Source organism: Oncorhynchus mykiss, chromosome 9, assembly GCF_013265735.2.
Source record: "Oncorhynchus mykiss isolate Arlee chromosome 9, USDA_OmykA_1.1, whole genome shotgun sequence".
In the NCBI taxonomy this organism is placed as follows: domain Eukaryota; kingdom Metazoa; phylum Chordata; class Actinopteri; order Salmoniformes; family Salmonidae; genus Oncorhynchus; species Oncorhynchus mykiss.
Window position 1 is genome coordinate 12,407,073 of NC_048573.1, and position 18,629 is coordinate 12,425,701.

The 18,629-nt window shown below is 42.8% G+C and overlaps 1 protein-coding gene and 1 pseudogene across 3 annotated transcripts; both read left to right on the plus strand.

Moving 5' to 3' along the window:
- Positions 1 to 1,582: 1,582 nt before the first annotated feature.
- Positions 1,583 to 7,391, plus strand: LOC110531473 (butyrophilin subfamily 3 member A3). Of its 2 annotated transcripts, XM_036987359.1 has the most exons (12): positions 1,583 to 1,676; positions 2,419 to 2,463; positions 2,686 to 2,757; positions 2,971 to 3,042; positions 3,705 to 3,788; positions 4,261 to 4,365; positions 4,826 to 4,969; positions 5,184 to 5,312; positions 5,567 to 5,618; positions 5,765 to 5,818; positions 6,332 to 6,477; positions 6,775 to 7,391. In XM_036987359.1, exons 2-12 carry the CDS (start codon positions 2,425 to 2,427, stop codon positions 7,183 to 7,185), a joined length of 1,308 nt encoding a protein of 435 aa, XP_036843254.1. In that variant the 5' UTR covers positions 1,583 to 1,676; positions 2,419 to 2,424; the 3' UTR covers positions 7,186 to 7,391. The 2 variants fall into 2 exon arrangements, with proteins under 2 accessions (XP_036843254.1, XP_036843255.1); XM_036987360.1 differs by lacking the exon at positions 5,765 to 5,818 and having other exon boundaries at positions 6,775 to 7,383.
- A 66-nt stretch (positions 7,392 to 7,457) lies between these two features.
- LOC110531474 lies at positions 7,458 to 12,272 on the plus strand (annotated as a pseudogene). Its single transcript, XR_002474701.2, has 7 exons — positions 7,458 to 7,658; positions 8,021 to 8,086; positions 8,329 to 8,461; positions 8,586 to 8,672; positions 8,818 to 8,936; positions 10,038 to 10,148; positions 10,659 to 12,272. The product of XR_002474701.2 is annotated as a mannose-P-dolichol utilization defect 1 protein-like (transcript).
- The last annotated feature ends 6,357 nt before the right edge of the window (positions 12,273 to 18,629 follow it).

Below are 18,629 nucleotides of genomic sequence, written 5' to 3' on the forward strand. Positions count from 1 at the left end.
TTGAAATTGTCCCAATTAACTGACCATCATGTCTTAAAGTAATGATAGACTGTCGTTTCTCTTTGCTCATTTGAGCTTTTCTTGCCATGATATGGACATTGTATTTTACCAAAAAGAGCAATCTTCTGCATACCCCCCTACATTGTCACAACACAACTGATTGGCTCAATCGCATTAAGAAGGAAAGAAATTCCACAAATTAACTTTTAACAAGGCACACCTGTTAATTGAAATGCATTCCAGGTGACTACCTCATGAGAGAATGCCAAGGGTGTGCAAAGCTGTCATCAAGGCAAAGGGTAGCTACGTTTAAGAATCTGAAATATAAAATATATTTTGATTTGTTTAAAACCTGTTTGGGATAGGGGGTGGTATTTTCACGTCCGGATGAAAAGTAAGTAAGTAAACTGCCTGCTACTTAGGCCCAGAAACTAGGATACGCATATAATTGATAGATTTGGATAGAAAACACTCTAAAGTTTCTAAAACTGTTACAATTATGTCTGTGAATTTAACAGAACTTATTTGGAAGGTGAAACCCCGAGGACAAACCATCCAGGTTTTTGAGGTGACTATTTTCAATTGGGTTTCTATGGGAATCTAGATTTCTGAGGCATCTGGTTGCAGTTCCTCTGGCTTCCACTAGATGTCAACAGTCTTTAGAAATTGGTTGATGTTTTTCTTTTGAGTAATGAAGAAGTAGCCCTTTCCTTTCTGGAAGTCGAGCTAAGTGTGCTGTTTTGTTTGGGGTTTGCGCCCTGGAGCTCGCTCCACTTTCATTTTATCCACTATTGAACACAATATATTCCGTCTTAAATTTGATCGATATTTACGTTTTAAAATACCTAAAGTTGGAATTTGAAAGTTGTTTGAAATGTTTGGACCACGTTTACAGGTAACTTTTTTTCGATAATTTGTAGTCATGTTGGCCGAGTTGGAACCGGTGTTTTTCTGAATCAAACGCGCCAAATAAATTGAAATTTTGGGGATGTAACGACGGAATCTTATGAACAAAAGGACCCTTTGTGATGTTTATGGGACATTTTGGAGTGCCAACAGAAGAATATCTTCAAAGGTAAGGCATGAATTATATCGTTATTTTTGAGTTTTGTGTCGTGCCTGGCGGGTTGAAATATGATTGTCATGTGTTTGTATGATGTATGATGGGGTGCTGTCCTCAGATAATCGCATGGTTTGCTTTCGCTGTAAAGCCTTTTAAAAATCGGACACAGTGGCTGGATTAACAAGAAGTTCATCTTTAATTTGGTGTATTGCACTTGTGATTTTATGAAAGCTAAATATTTTTAATAATTCAATTTGAATTTCGCACTCTGCAATTTCACCGGATGTTGTCGAAACGTTCCACTAGCGGAACCCCTAGCCGTAACAGATTTAACACTTTTTTGGTTACTACGTGATTCCATATGTGTTATTTCCTAGTTTTGATGTCTTCTTTATTATTCTACGATGTAGAAAACAGTACAAATAAAGAAAAACCCTGGATGAGTAGGTGTGTCCTTTTGACTGGTACTGTGTATATGATGGTGTGTATAGACATTATTATATGATTATATGATTTATTCGGTCAAAGTCCACATCCAAGACCAATGCATCTACTGTGTGTATGACCAACAGTAGTACCATGAACACAACAGAGGCGGGTGAGAGATAAACAGGTAAGTCACTTTTTTGTGTTTAGGAGGTAAATTCTGGCTATTTTCAGATATTTAATCATTATAGATGCTGTATATTATGAGATGCTAATATAGATGTCTTAAACAGCACAAAAAGAAAGCTGACAAAAGTGTCAAACCTCAAACCAAAACTTGTAGCTACTCAATGATAATAGTTAATTGTCTTATAAATAACTGTCACAAACTTCCAGAATATACTTTGTTTATGTACTATTTCATACATTTGAGACATTGAATCAAAATGACTGAAAACTATGACATTAAAACCCACCTCAATCAAAACAAAGCAAGTGCACCTACAGTTACAGTATTATACCTGAAAAGGTTTTGAATCTAAGAGTTCTGTGAAATGATTGATCACATTGCATGAGGCTGATGTTGGTTCAATAGATTTCTTATGAGTTACAAGGAAACAATTGGAGAATTCCAGTAACGTGTAATCACTGTAAAGCAGTCTGTGGAACTGACCCTTGATCCTATAAACACTGGGAGACAACTTGACTTTATGACTCAATTGTTATTGTTCTTGTGAAATAGTACATCTCTCTCTCTCCCCCTCTGTCTTTATCCCTCTCTCACCCTTACTTCCTCATTTCTCTCTCTCTCTCTCTCTCTCTCTCTCTCTCTCTCTCTCTCTCTCTCTCTCTCTCTCTCTCTCTCTCTCTCTCTCTCTTTCTCTCTCTCTGTCTCTATTTCTCTCTTTCTCTCTCCCTCCTCTCCATAGACCGTAATGCAGCAGCCTAATAACCACAGCAGCCGGTCTCCTAAGGTGAAGGAGAAGGACCCTCACCTGATGATGATGATGTCATCTATTGCTGTCTCACGTGACACACTATTCCCTATATAGTGCACTACTTTTGACTAGAGCCCACTCTGACAAGACCCGGCTTTGTAGTAAACACTAGGATTTGACAGTATAATCAGCCTACTAGTGTGTGGATGTATTTTGTCTTTTCTAACCCTGTCTTTACTCCCACTGATGGTGATACAGGACAAGAGCCTGGAGACTGTGGAGGCTACCCACTCAGCACCCTGGAATAAATCACAACTCCTCAACAGCAAGGTGGGTTCGGTTTCCAACCAGTAAACAACTAGCTATACCATCTTTTTTACATATAGGTTTAGAATCTGGGATGTTGGGCAATCCTATAGCAAATGAGGGCACATATTAAATAGATTATGACTGGGCTGGGCACACCCATAAATGTTATTTTTGGTACTTTCCACTATTTTGGATCCATCTGTAATTTGGGTCTTGCCTGTATCACTTCTACAGGGGAGGGACTTTGAGAAATGGGATGCACACCATTCAGAACCATGGAACAAGCCTCGTCTCAGCAACACCAAAGTGGGTTCTATGGACAAAAAACATATCAGGGAGAGGATGATATTGTGTGTTGTGTGTTACTAACCTACCTGGGTGGTGTGTTATATTAACCTACCTGGGTGGTGTGTTATATGAACCTACCTGGGTGGTGTGTTATATTAACCTACCTGGGTGGTGTGTTATATTAACCTACCTGGGTGGTGTGTTATATTAACCTACCTGGGTGGTGTGTTATATTAACCTACCTGGGTGGTGTGTTATATTAACCTACCTGGGTGGTGTGTTATATTAACCTACCTGGGTGGTGTGTTATATTAACCTACCTGGGTGGTGTGTTATATTAACCTACCTGGGTGGTGTGTTATATTAACCTACCTGGGTGGTGTGTTATATGAACCTACCTGGGTGGTGTGTTATATTAACCTACCTGGGTGGTGTGTTATATTAACCTACCTGGGTGGTGTGTTATATTAACCTACCTGGGTGGTGTGTTATATTAACCTACCTGGGTGGTGTGTTATATGAACCTACCTGGGTGGTGTGTTATATTAACCTACCTGGGTGGTGTGTTATATTTTAACCTACCTGGGTGGTGTGTTATATTAACCTACCTGGGTGGTGTGTTATATTAACCTACCTGGGTTGTGTGTTACACGAACCTACCTGGGTTGTTTTGCTCACAGCCTGGCCTAGAACATATGCACACGTTCCAGGAGTGTCTACAGCTCATCGAGGAGCTAGCCAAGGAGGTGAAGGACATCAGTAAGGTACGACAATCTCCACCTGTACAGATGTAGGATCTTAATTTCAGCCAGTTTTCTACAGCAGGAAAATAATCCTGCAGCAACCGAAAATGTGAATTATTACGTGAATTATTATGAATGGACATCTTTGGGGGGTTGATATATTTTTTGTAAGGACGAATCAAGTATTACACTTCGCAGTGGAATATACAAACTTCAGAAGCCTTTTTAAACCTCAAATACAGTACAACTTTAAAATGTCCTGCATTGCAGGAAAGTTCTCCTCTATACGAGGGATCAAATTAAGTTAAATTAATTTATCTGTACACGTAACTCTAACTTTCACAATCTCACATTGACATAAACACATAGCTCTATGGAAAAGTTTGCATTCACTCACACAGTTTGTCAAACCTAAAATTTCAATTCAGTGATCAATATGTGACCTCACATCTGCATCACTTCCATGAATATAACATCACTTCCTTGTTTGCAGCTTGCCAGGAGAAGAGGGGTGACGGGAGGAGAAGGTTCCACAGCATCACCTAGCTTGGAGAGCAGCCGGAGTCTCATTCTATTGTGGGCCAAGGAGCTGGACCAGGTAACACGGTGACCTGGCTAACAAAATAAAATAGAAGTAGTGTCACACAGTGCATTTGGAAAGTATTCAGACCCCTTCCCTTTTTCCACATTCTGTTATGTTTCAGCCTAAAATTGATTAAATTATTATTTTTTCTCATCAATCTACACACAAACCCCAAAATTTGATATTTCTGTTCAAATTTCATTTGCTTTGTCATTATGTGGTATTTTGTCTTGATTAATGAGGGGGAAAAAAACATTTTAATCAATTTCAGAATAAGGGGTTGAATACTTTCATAATGCATTGTGTGTGTTTTCTGTGATCAATTTCCGTGATAGATTTAGTGTGTTTGGTTGGCATTACATTTCCTGACCTCACAGATGTCATATGAACACAAATGTTGGCTCCATTCCCAGGGTAATTTACGATAAAATCACCTTCTTATTTAAATTATACAATTGTTCCTTTGTTCTCTCAGCTCCAAAAGACATCCACACCAACAACAGAGGTTCAGATGATGAGAGGAAAGAGGATTCCAGGTGGAGGAGGGAAAGACAAAAGTTTGGAGAAAGAGAATCAGAGAATATTGGAATGGGCAACAGAACTGAAGAATGTATCAGAGGTGTGTGTGTGTGTGTGTGTGTGTGTGTGTGTGTGTGTGTGTGTGTGTGTGTGTGTGTGTGTGTGTGTGTGTGTGTGTGTGTGTGTGTGTGTGTGTGTGTGTGTGTGTGTGTGTGTGTGTCTTTGAGAGAGCCTGAGCGAGAAATGTGCTACTGTGTATAAAACATGTTCACTGTGTGTGAGAGTGTGTAAATGCGTCCCAAATGTGTTCCCAGGTGTGTGGGCTGTCAGACGAGGACCTGAAGCGTCTGTTGGGACCGCGGGGGGTCAGGGAGTCTAGGCTAGCTGGCGTTCTGCCATTGCTGGAGTTCGTTGCCTGGTCTCTACTGTCAAATGACACTGAGGTGAGAGAATAGTGTGTGTGTGTGTGTGTGTGTGTGTGTGTGTGTGTGTGTGTGTGTGTGTGTGTGTGTGTGTGTGTGTGTGTGTGTGTGTGTGTGTGTGTGTGTGTGTGTGTGTGTGTGTGTGTGTGTGTGAGAGAGAGAGAGAGAAAGGTATGTTTTGACTAATTCTACCCTAGACTTTCTAGGCTGCTGTAGCCATGCTGCCATATGAATATAAACACTCTGGCAATTCATCTCCCTGCTTGTCGTGTCAGGAGGACGTATCAAAGCTGTGGTTGTCAACCAAACAGAGAGCATGGAGAACTGGTGAGAGCTCACTGTTGAATTCCCCATCCTGTTTTCTCCTCGCACTCTCTCTCCCTCTCTTTCTCTCTCTCTTGCTCTCTCACCCCCCCCTCTCTCTTCCGCACCCAGTTATTATTGCACTAATCTCTTCTTCTCATTGCAAATAGGAAGCCAAAAGTACATCCCTAATTCTGTATGGCAATGGATTCACAGTGCTTCAAGTAGGAAGAAATAATAACTAACATTTATCACAGTAACACATACAATTACATTGAAATCATGCTGACATAAATATTTTCATTTTTCAATAAATTAAGAATCACTTAATGAATGAAACATTGAGTATCATGTTGAAGGATTTTGAGAGGAAACAAACAAGGCTGTCACTGGAAAACCTCTCATGCTTTCCTTGATCTCCACCTCTCTCTCCACCTCTCTCCACCTCTCTCCATCTCTCTCCACCTCTCTCCATCCCTCTCTTCACCTCTCTCCATCTCTCTCCACCTCTCTCATCCCTCTCCAACTCTCTCCATCCCTCTCTCCCCCTCTCATCCCTCTCTCTACCTCTCTCCTTCCCTCTATCCACCTCTCTCCATCCCTCTCCAACTCTCTCCATCCCTCTCTCCACCTCTCCACCCCCCTCTCTACCTCTCTCCTTCCCTTGCTCCATCTCTCTCTCCACCTTCACCTCCATTTCTCTTTCCCTTTACCTCCACCTTTCTCCACCTCTGCAGCCCAAGTGCGTCTGGAACCCCTCACCAGCCACCCCTGGCTGGCCTTCTCAGATGACAACCTTGAAGTGTGGGAGGCCCCCCAGATGCGCAACACCATAAACTATCCCCTCCACTTCGACTCCTGGCCCTGCGTTCTGGGATGCCAGGTAGGGGGATGAGTTTGATTAATCAATTCAATTAGGGGATCAGAAATCAAAAATAACCAAGTTAAGGGACATTTTTCGTCGCTGGACAGAGAAGTGAGTTGAATTAAAGAAGATTCTGTTTTGATTCCATATATGTGTGTTTTTTCTTGTGTAGTATACATCATACTTTATTTTGTAGACAACACTCGGATTTATTAGTAATATTTTTGGGGTTGATAAATCATTTGATCAGCCCTAGCAACTATCAACTCATCCATTGTGAAAAACTTGTATTGAACTACTCTCCTCTACTACAAGGCCATCAACACAGGAAGGCACTACTGGGGAGTAGAGGTATCCCCCACAGGCAGCTGGAGACTGGGATTGACATCGATAACTGCACCCCGGAAAGGTCGGTTCCCCATGACCCCAGCAAAGGGCTACTGGACCCTGTGGAGGAGCGCCCAAAACACCCTGTGGGCCTGTTGTGATGACCCCCTGACCAAGCTACCTGTCTCAGCCCTGCCACGCCTAGTAGGGGTCTACCTGGACTTTGAGGAGGGACAGGTTTCCTTCTATGATATAGAGAAAAGGTCCCATATCTATACGTTCACTGATACGTTTAAGGAGAAGGTGGTTCCTGTGTTCGGCTGTCTCGATGGCGAAACGAAGATCAGGATTGTGCCACGGCCAAAGATGCCATCTGCATCGGCATCTGGTGTTAGATAAAGCTGCAATGTGTTTAAGATTGATTTGCTATGCAATGTTTTTGTAACTAATTTTACATCACCAGCCAGAATATGTCAGACTTGTTTTGTAGTGGAAAATCACGGTTTCTCTCGTGAGAGAGATTATATTGAATTACACCAAGCATTTTCCTTTTTCACTGCACCTTTTTGTAATGATATTACAATTGTAACACAATAAACAGAAAACTATGACAGACTGTTTATTTGTTCATTTTAGATACCATCAAGATAAAAGATCCGGAACCGTATTCTCTGTTAATGTTTCCGTCTAGCGTGGGGGGAACAGTTATTATGCGCACACAGCTACGTCACGTCATATTTCCATAATGGCGACCCCTATGATGGAACTTCCCAAGATCTCTGTGTTTGACCCACTGAAGGGTCTCCTGCTGACCTATTTCATGCCAGAATCGTGTTACGACGAGTTTTTCATACATTTTAACTTTCTGGATGGTAAGTAGCAGTTTTGCACAGTTTTCTAGCTAGGGCTTCAACGTTCAATGAATGAGCTAACGCTAACTACCTAACACATTTGTTTTTTCTCGACATTTCACAATGTGTTACTAGTGTCTTTTACGATGAGAGGTACTGGATATCAAGAAATGATATTGGATGGAATGTACATAAGGAGCTATCTAACCCGCTAAAATAGTTAAAGATAGAACAGGGACTAGTTAGTGGGTATTTCACAGGGCATCACATGGCTGGTTAGCGCCACTGTCCCAATCCATCTCAGTTTCTCAATAACGATAGATATGAGAGTGTCGTATCTCTCTTGTAATACCAGTTTAATGATGGTTGTTTTCTGTCTATAGTACCATGTCTGAAGATTGTGCTAAGCAAAGGTCTGGGCATCGGAATCATCCTGGGGTCTGTGATGGGTAAGACTAAGATTTTCTCTCTCTCTGTCTCTCGCTATCCTTTTCTCTCTCTCACTCCCACTATCATTCTCACTGTCTGTCAGTCTATCTCTCTTTGCATGTGCAAAGCATAACTCCCTCTGCCTCTCTCATATAGATGGAGAGATATTCACAATAAAGTAATTAAGGACAAATATAGATAATACATATAACCCATATCTCCCTCCACCCCCCTCTTTCTCCTTCTCTCCCCCCTCCTACAGTGAAGCTGCCCCAGATCCTGAAGCTGATGGGGGCTAAGAGTGCCGAGGGTCTGAGCTTCAACTCTGTTCTGCTAGAGCTGCTGGCTATCACAGGAACCATGACCTACAGCATCGCTAACAGCTTCCCCTTCAGGTACTGTGGTAGTTGTACAGACAAGAGACATGGACATAGACATGCATAGACAGACACGTGCACAGACGGCCAGACAGACATGCAGAGACCCACCAGTTAACATATTTAGTGTTTTCTCCTTCAGTGCCTGGGGTGCCTCACCTGTTCCTCATGTTACAGACTGTAGCCATCGGGTTCCTCATCATGCACTATGGAGGCAACACAGTCAAAGGTAAGACACACACACACCTCCCCGACGTGAGGACTGACGTTCACTAGTAACACTGCTTCTTGAGATTTACGATGCAGGATGTGAAGTTGGCATAAGACTATCTGGCATCATAATCAGTGGCTGTTGTTATTGTCCTCACCCCTAGGTGTCCTGTTCCTGGGGGTGTATTTTGGCCTGGTGGCTCTGCTGCTCTCCCCCTTCACCCCCATGTCTGTGGTCATGGCCATGCAGGCCTCCAACATGCCAGCTATCATCATCGGCAGGGTACGTGGAGTGTTAAGTAAGCAATAGGGCCTGAGGAGGTGGGGTACATTAGGCTTTATAACATATTTAGCTAATTTATGTGTTGTAACATAATAACATCGTTAAAACACAATAACATTGTTATAACACTGTTCAAGGACCACGTTGGATAATACTTATATTTAACATTTTCATGTGTTCTCTGTGTTCTCTAAATAGCCTGGGTACCAGTCTGTTCCGCTAACATTCCTCTAGCCTGGGTACCAGTCTGTTCCGCTAACATTCCTCTAGCCTGGGTACCAGTCTTGAGCTAACATTCCTCTAGCCTGGATACCAGTCTTGAGCTAACATTTCTCTAGCCTGGGTACCAGTCTTTAGCTAACATTCCTCTAGCCTGGGTACCAGTCTTTAGCTAACATTCCTCTAGCCTGGGTACCAGTCTGTTCAGCCAACATTCCTCTAGCCTGGGTACCAGTCTGTTCAGCCAACATTCCTCTAGCCTGGGTACCAGTCTGTTCAGCCAACATTCCTCTAGCCTGGGTACCAGTCTGTAGCTAGCATTCCTCTAGCCTGGGTACCAGTTGTTTGCTCTCTGGCACAGGAGTGTAATATTAGCTTAACAGACTGGTACCCAGGCTAGAGGAATGCTAGGTCAACAGACTGGTACCCAGGCTAGAGGAATGCTAGGTCAACAGACTGGTACCCAGGCTAGAGGAATGCTAGGTCAACAGACTGGTACCCAGGCTAGAGGAATGCTAGGTTAACAGACTGGTACCCAGGCTAGAGGAATGCTAGGTTAACAGACTGGTACCCAGGCTACTAGGGTTTATTTATATTTTAAATTGTTAAATTGTAAAAATTACGGCAACTTGTTATACGTTATCTTAATTTATATAACGGGTGTGTCTAATCCTGAATGCTGATTGTTTAAAACTGTTGGTAACAGTGAATATGTTGGTAACCCGTTGTATAACATTCGGAGGCTCTATTGGACTTCGTCTCGGGCCAAAGAGCACCGTGCCAATATATCCTCCAAACACCTGTGTCTCGGGTATTATCACCATTTAACATAATGTTATTGTGTTACTATGTGATAATGTGCATTTCTCCCTGTCATTACAGCTGATCCAGGTAGTGACTAACTATGGGAACGGACACACAGGACAGCTGTCTGCCATCACTGTGTTTATGCTGTTCGCTGGCTCCCTGGCTCGTATATTCACCTCAGTACAGGTATTTGTGAATAGGCTTTACATTACGTTTACATTTGAGTCATTCCGAAGATGCACTTATCCTGAGCGGCTTACTGTGTGTGTGTGTGTTTATGTGTCCTAAATGGAACCCTGCTCCCTATAGTGCGCTCCTTTTGACCACAGCTCTATTGTCCCTGGTCAAAATCAGTGTACACTAAAGGGAAAATGAATCTTCTTTACACTCAGCTCGAGGTTTAGGTCAGGGTCAAAGAAGACACCAATATTTCTGGCCGTAGGCTTTTCATTGGTGGTCAAATGACCTGGGTTATTTCCAATCTGGGTTCTATCAAGGTGAGGGGCCAAGTAAAACAACCTCTATAAAATGTGTCCACTGTATGTCAGAGTGTGTATATGCGTCCCAAATATGTATATGGGGCATGGTCAAGAGGAGTGCACTCTAAAGAGAAAAGGGTGCCGTTTGGGACTCAGTCTGTGTGATCCTGTCCTAATCCAACTTAAACTCTTCTTCCTGGTTTCTCTCTGTAAACAGGAAACAGGTGACTCCCTGATGGCCCTGACCTATGTCATATCCTCTTCCTGTAACGGCCTCATCGCTGCCCAGCTCCTGTACTACTGGAACAGCAGCTCCACACTGAAGAAGAAGACGGAGTAGACTGGACACTAAGGCAGTCTATAATGGGAACTTAGTTTTGAAGTAGCGCACTATATAAAGACTAGGGTGCCATTCAAGATGCAGACAATGACCGAGAGATTATATACAAGTGTGTATGGATCTAATATGGCACCCTATAACTATGTAGTTCACTACTTTTGACAGGACTATTGGCTCTTATCGAAAGTAACACCCCATTCCCAATATAGTGCACTACTTTGGACTCTACTAGGGCACTATATATGGGGTGACATTTACCCAATACGAAGACTGCAGGCCCCTACTATAGCCTAGCCGTGGACCAAATCAACTTCTATTCCCACTACCCAAACCAAGCTTATGCCCAGTTAGAAGTTAGAATAGTTCACAGAGAAATCTCCTAGGTTTTGTATCAGTGTTTGAGCTCAGGGAAGGAAGGCTTGACCCTCTTGTTAGTCCATCTTAAACACTGATTCTACTAGATGGAGGTGCCGACACACTCAATGCAATCTGTTTCTTTATACCTCCCCAACAATGTATTCCATTGTTCCAGTTATATTACATGGGTTGTTCTCGGAACAGACTCTAGAATGAGAACATTCTAGAACACAACCAGGAAGTTGGCTAATAGCTGTAATCAAGGGGTCAAGCAATAGAGAGGTACACTGTGAAATTCTGTCAGTATGTTTGAGAAAAATGTTAGGTAGTTTGCACATTGTGGCTTGAGTGCGAGCAAAGAGGTCTTGGCTGAAGTTGTCCCTCGACGCTCATTTTAGGCCAGTTCCTTCGGGGGGGGACGTCAGCAGGCAATCAGAAGAACTGTACTGAGCCAAACAGTTGTTAGTCCAAGATGCAGTCGCACCTTTTACGTTTTTTTCTGTTTGTTTCTTTGTCCGTAGGATCAGTAGTTAAATCATTCAAATTTGATTCAGAATAAAACTGGGAGCAGAAATGTGGGCGCGTTGTAGTGTGATGTTGAAGTCCAACTTCTCTGTATAGTTTCTGTTTACCTGTTGAGATTGAACTTCTAATCGTGTTATGGTGCCTCTTGCGGGTTGCACGCCAGTGCTACGGTTCTGATGATGGTAAGAAAGTTGATTTTAAATGTGAACATTTCATAAAATATGTTTTGTTTTTGTTGGGACTGCTCCAGCGTGTCTGTCGTTGTGGGTCTTATATCTAGAAGGATATTTATCTCAAATCCAGGCTGCATCACATCCGGTCATGATTGGTCCCATAAGGCGGCACACAATTGGCCCAGCGTCGTCCGGGTTTGGCAGGGGTGGGCCGTCATTGAAAATAATAATTTGTTCTTAACTGACTTGCCCAGTTAAACATCTTTAAAAATGATATAGTGTCACCAGTAGATGGAGACAAACTTTCACCCATTATTACATACATAATCTTAGTTCTCTCAAAGTAGAGGTGTGAGGATCTTGTTCTCTGTTGATGCCTAGACTCACTACTTTTTAGCTTTTAATCAGTGAGTAATAAATATGTTATATAGATTAATTTGTCTCTACTTATACTCTCACAATTTTTTTCCCACAAACTTTATTATTACGTTTCTCCATTTCTCTTGTGATGTCATCCATCCTCTTTTTCTCACGCCCTCTTTACCATAACATTTTAATCTGTCTGTCCATCAATCGCCTTCTTTTCACTTTACCCTCCCATTGAATTGACCTCCCCCTTCTCTCTCTTCCTCCCTCTCTTTTTTCCAGTCCCTGACAGCAAATTACCCACCCTCCAACTGACCCCCTGTGTCTGTGTGTGGTTCCCCCCTGACTCTCTGTCCTCCATCACACTGACATCATCAAGAACCCCAGCAACCAAAAAGTCCCACAATTCTGATCAAATTTAAGACAACAGAGGTTTCTTAAAAACCAACACAAAACTCACTTTTTTGAGATCAATGTTTTCCAACCATGAATTCAACTTGAGAGTGGTTGTTACGGAGGATTATCTGTGAAATACACTATTTCTACAGTAAGCTACTCCACACCAAAACAGTTGTGATTACTTATACTGAATCTCTCAATTCAAAGCACTTTATTGGCATGGGAAACATATGTTTACACTCCCTCCCTCTCTCCTTATCTCCCTCGCGCTCTCAGCAAAGTACTTCTTTCTCTCTTCATCCCTTTTCTCATCAGTTTCCCTCATGCTTTGTGTATCACTCACTTACCTGCTTTATTCCTGTCTTTCTATTACAGAATGAAAGAGAGAGAGAGAAAGGAGGAGCCAAGCCACATGAGGGGAAATAGAGTAGAGAAATGGGTGTCTTGGAAAGAGAGAGAAACGCTGGTTGTAGCTTGCCAAAGAGTAGCAGAAGCAGGAGGGAGATCGACAGAGGCATTTAAGAACAAGAGTTTGGAGAAAATTTGAAAATAAAAGGAACTTTTCATTGAAAGAGAGAGCCACAGCAGGCATATCTGATTGTGATTGTGCAGCTGAATGGCGGAGATGCCGAGCTTCAACTTCGTTAGGCCATACCAACTGTTAGATGGATTCCTCTTGAGGGGTCTGACAGCTTCAGAAGAGGACAGTTTCATTCCACTGTGCTTGAGACATGTCTATGGTTCACATACACACACTGTGTCAGCCTATCTTTATCTACCTGCTGATCGCTAGGCCTGCATTTCCCATCTACCCCTATCTGGCCATCTGTGGATGACACTATCTCTGGCAGAACACACCATTGCCCCACCTCAGCGGGGGAGTTTTGGTGAATGCCTTAGCTAGCTGATAAGAGTAAAGCCCATTCATCTCTTCCAATGGTTTAGTCTGTTTAGTCACAGGATTAAGATCAAGTGTAGCAAAATTTTCCTCTCCCTTGTTTATCCTATAATCATAAAAATGTAGGTTTGCACCATCCGTGTTTCAGTATGAACACACACACAAAAAAAGAAGCTTATCTCCACCAACCATTCTCCTCTCTCTCCCCCCTCTTAATTCAATTAAAGGGCTTTCTTGACATGGGGAACATATTTTAATAGTGCAAAAGCAAGTTAAGTAGATAAACAAACGTGAAACAAAAGTGAACAGTAAACATTACACTCACAGAAGATCTAAAAGAACCAAAGAGAGTGACAGCTATAGGGGAGGAAATCAGGAAGGTGATCAAATCAAAGTTTATTTGTCACGTGCGCCGAATACAACAGGTGTAGACCTGACAGTGAAATGCTTACTTACAGGCTCTAACCAATAGTGCAAAAAAGGTATTAGGTGAACAATAGGTAAGTAAAAAAATAAAACAGCAGTAAAGGTGATGGAGTCCAAGTGAGTCTCCCGAAGCGCAGGTGCGCGTAACGATGGTGGCAGGTATGACGATCGCCAGAGAGGAGTAGCGGGAGTAGACGTGACAGTACCCCCTCCCTGACGTGCAGGGCGCCGACCAGAGGGATGGTCCCGAGGACCAGACCAATCGCTTCTGCTAAGGCGCAGGAACCTGTAGAGCCAGCTGAGCTGCGGGAACCTTTAGAAACCAGCTGAGGCGTGGGAGCTAGTCGAACCAGCTGAGGCATGAGAGCCTGGCAAGCTGGCTGAGGTATGGGATCCCGACGAGCTGGCTGAGGTATGGGATCCCGACGAGCCGGCTGAGGTATGGAATCCCGACGAGCTGGCTGAGGTATGGGATATCGACGAGCCAGCTGAGGTATGGGATATCGACGAGCCAGCTGAGGTATGGGATATCGACGAGCCAGCTGAGGTATGGGATATCGACGAGCCAGCTGAGGTATGGGATATCGACGAGCCAGCTGAGGTATGGGATATCGACGAGCCAACCAAGGCTTGAGAACCTGTCAAGAACCTCTCGAGCCAGCTGAGGCAGGGGAGCCTGACGAGCTAGCTGAGGTATGGGATATCGACGAGCCAGCTGAGGCATCCCCGGTAGCTTCGGTAATGAAGGAGCCTGACGAGCCAGCTGAGGCATGGAAGCCTGATGAGCCAGCTGAAGCATGGAAGCCGGATGAGCCAGCTGAAGCATGGAAGCCTGATGAGCCAGCTGAAGCAACCTCGGGTTGGTTCGGCAGCCACCCTTGGACCCGACGTCACCAGTAATAAAGCAATAAAAAAATCCATGTTGCTTCCCTTTGGTGAGGTATTATTCTGTAACAAGTACGCTAGAAGTCAGGAAGCAAGTACAGGGAGTGAATGTAGTAATAAATGGAACAAAACAAGCAACACGAGTAGAGTACAGACATATAACACGGGAACAGAATCAATAATGCCTGGGGAAAGAACCCAAGGGAGTTACAGATATAGGGGAGGAAATCAGGAAGGTGATGGAGTCCAGGTGAGTCTCATGAAGCGCAGGCGCGAGTAACAATGGTGGCAGGTGTGCGTAATGATGAGTAAACAGGCGACAACGAGTGCCAGAGAGGAGCAGTAGTAGACGTGACAACACAGAATATATTTTTGCAGAATTCTGCATGCAGAGTCAATTTGGTGTTTGTTCCATTTTTAACCACACACTTGTTTGTGTACATGGATTATATAATGTCAGATGTTTTTCAACTGACACCACTTTATATCAATTTGAATAGCAGACCCTCAGGCCAAATTGAGTCAAGCTTTTTTGACGTCAACAAAGCATGATAAGACTTTGCCTTTGTTTTGGTTTGTTTGTTTGTCAATTAGGATGTGCAGGGTGAATACGTGGTCTGTCGTACGATAATTTGGTAAAAATACTATTTGACATTTGCTCAGTACATTGTTTTCCCCGAGGAAACGTATGAGTCTGCTATTAATGATAATGCAGAGGATTTCCCCAAGGTTGCTGTCGACGTGTATCCCACGGTAGTTATTGGGGTCAAATTTTTCCTCAGGGTTGTGGGGTGAGACAGGGATGCAGCTTAAGCCCCACCCTCTTCAACATATATTTCAACGAATTGGTGAGGGCACTAGAACAGTCTGCAGCACCTTGCCTCACCCTACTAGAATCTGGAGTCAAATGTCTACTGTTTGCTGATGATCTGGCACCTAGATCTTCTGCACAGATTATGTCAGACCTGGGCCTTGACAGTAAATCTCAGTAAGACAAAAATAATGGTGTTCCAAAAAAGGTACAGTTGCCAGGACCATTAATACAAATTCGGTCTAGACACCATTGCCCTAGAGCACACAAAAAACTATAGATACCTCGGCCTAAACATCAGCACCACAGGTAACTTCCACAAAGCTGTGATCGAGCTGAGAGACAAGGCAAGAGGGCCTTCTATGCCATCAAAAGGAATATAAAATTCGACATACCAATTAGGATCTGGCAAAAAATACTTGAATCAGTTATAGAACCCATTGCTCTTTATGGTTGTGAGGTCTAGAATGATGATGTTAAAGAGTTTAAGTATAGGCAATTGGAATTTGTGGTCTGTGTATTTGATCATTTCATTGAGGATACCATCAACACCACAGGCCTTTCTGGGTTGGAGTCTTTGTTTTTTGTCCTGTAGTTCATTCAGTGTAATTGGAGAATCCAGTGGGTTCTAGTAGTCTTTAATAGTTTATTCTAAGGTTTGTATTTGATCATGTATATGTTGTTGCTGTTTGTTCTTTGTTCTTTGTTATAGGGCCAAAAAGATTGGAGAAGTGGTTTACCCATACATCTCTGTTTTGGATAGATAACTCTTCGTGTTGTTGTTTGTTTAGAGTTTTCCCATTTTCCCAGATGTGGTTAGATTCTATGGATTTTTAAATTACATTGATCTGACTTCTGACTTGCTGTTCCTTCTTTTTCCGTAATGTATTTCTGTATTGTTTTAGTGATTCACCATAGTGAAGGTGTAGGCTCAGGTTTTCTGGGTCTCTATGTTTTTGATTAGATAGGTTTCTCAATTTCTTTCTTAGGTTTTTGCATTTTTTCATCAAACCTTTTGTCATTGTTGTTCATTTTCTTAGGTTTTCTGTTTGACATTTTTAGATTTGATAGGGAAGCTGAAAGGTCAAATATACACAAGTTACACAAGTTTACACCTTCACTATTACATTGGAACATTATGTTCAGGAAGTTGTCTAAAAGGGAATGAATTTGTTAATTGTTTTTCGGTAAGTTTCAACACTACTTTTGATAGGTTTCTCTCTCTCTCTCTCTCTCAGACCTGTCTACCTCAGACCTGTCTACCTCAGGACGTGTCTCCACTAGCTCATCAATGTTACCTCTCCCTCCTCTCTCTCTCTCTCTCTCTCTCTCTCTCAGACCTGTCTACCTCAGGACGTGTCTCCACTAGCTCATCAATGTTACCTCTCCCTCCTCTCTCTCTCTCTCTCACAGACCTGTCTACCTCAGGACGTGTCTCCACTAGCTCATCAATGTTACCTCTCCCTCCTCTCTCTCTCTCTCTCTCTCTCTCTCTCTCTCTCTCTCTCTCTCTCAGACCGGTCTACCTCAGGACGTGTCTCCACTAGCTCATCAATGTTACCTCTCCCTCCTCTCTCTCTCTCTCAGACCTGTCTACCTCAGGACGTGTCTCCACTAGCTCATCAATGTTACCTCTCCCTCCTCTCTCTCTCTCTCTCTCTCTCTCTCTCTCTCTCTCTCTCTCTCTCTCTCTCTCTCTCTCAGACCGGTCTACCTCAGGACGTGTCTCCACTAGCTCATCAATGTTACCTCTCCCTCCTCTCTCTCTCTCTCTCTCTCAGACCTGTCTACCTCAGGACGTGTCTCCACTAGCTCATCAATGTTACCCCTCCCTCCTCTCTCTCTCTCACTCTCTCACTCTCTCTCTCTCTCTCTCTCACTCACTCACTCACTCACACAGACCGGTCTACCTCAGGGCATCAAATCAAGCTTTATTTATGCAGCACATTTCAGACATTGAATGCAACACAGTGTGCTTTACATTAAACAATTTATGAAAATAAAAGCTGAAACTATTTACTACACAACAAACATAAGATTAAAAACTAAAGCATGACATAAACTGAACAACTAAAAAGCACCCAGAGGAAAAGCAAAGATGGGGCATATGGGGGCATAATAACTAAAGGATGCCTCTCCATGCCTCTTGGTCCTAGGCTTTGGGATAGTTAAAAGGTCAGTGCCAGAGGACCTGAGGGACCTACTGGGTACATAACTTAAAAGCATGTCTGACATGTATTGGGGTGCACAATCGTGGATTGATTTAAAAACCAATAGAAGAATCTTTAAATTAATTTTAAAACTCACAGGCAGCCAGTGCAGAGACCTTAAAACCGGTGTAATGTGTGCTCTCTGTGTGGTCTTGTTCAGTACCCGTGCTGCAGCATTCTGTATGTTATTCAGTTGACCAATGGCTTTTCTGGGTAGACCAGACAGGAGAGCATTACATTAGTCAAGCCTGCTTGTAATAAAAGCATGGATGAGTCTCTCTGTATCAGCCTGAGAGAGAAACATGTTCAGGTGGTAAAAAGCTATTTTGGTCACATTCCTAATGTGTGATTGAAATTGTAGTTCTGAATCTAAAATAACACCTAGGTTTTTTTTATTTGGTGTTTAATATTTATTGCCCATTAATTAAAAAGAGTACCTCGGCCTTGTCTTGATTTAGCTGGAGGAATCACTAATACTGTCTAATAATTTACCAGTTGAGCTAAAAATCCTCTGGTGACACAGAAATGTAAAGTTGTGTATCGTCTGCATAGCAGTGAAAATCAATGCTGTGCATTCTGATAACACTGCCAACAGGTAACATATATAAACTGAACAGTACCGGACCCAAAATGTATCCCTGTGGAACGCCCCATGTGATATGTATTTTCTCTGAGTTATGCTCACCAAGAGTGACAAAAATCTCTTGACCGGTTAAATAGGTCCTAAACCACTTTAGAACAGGACCAGGACCTCAACAGGAACAGGACCTCATTAAGGTTAACTATCTCTCTATGTTT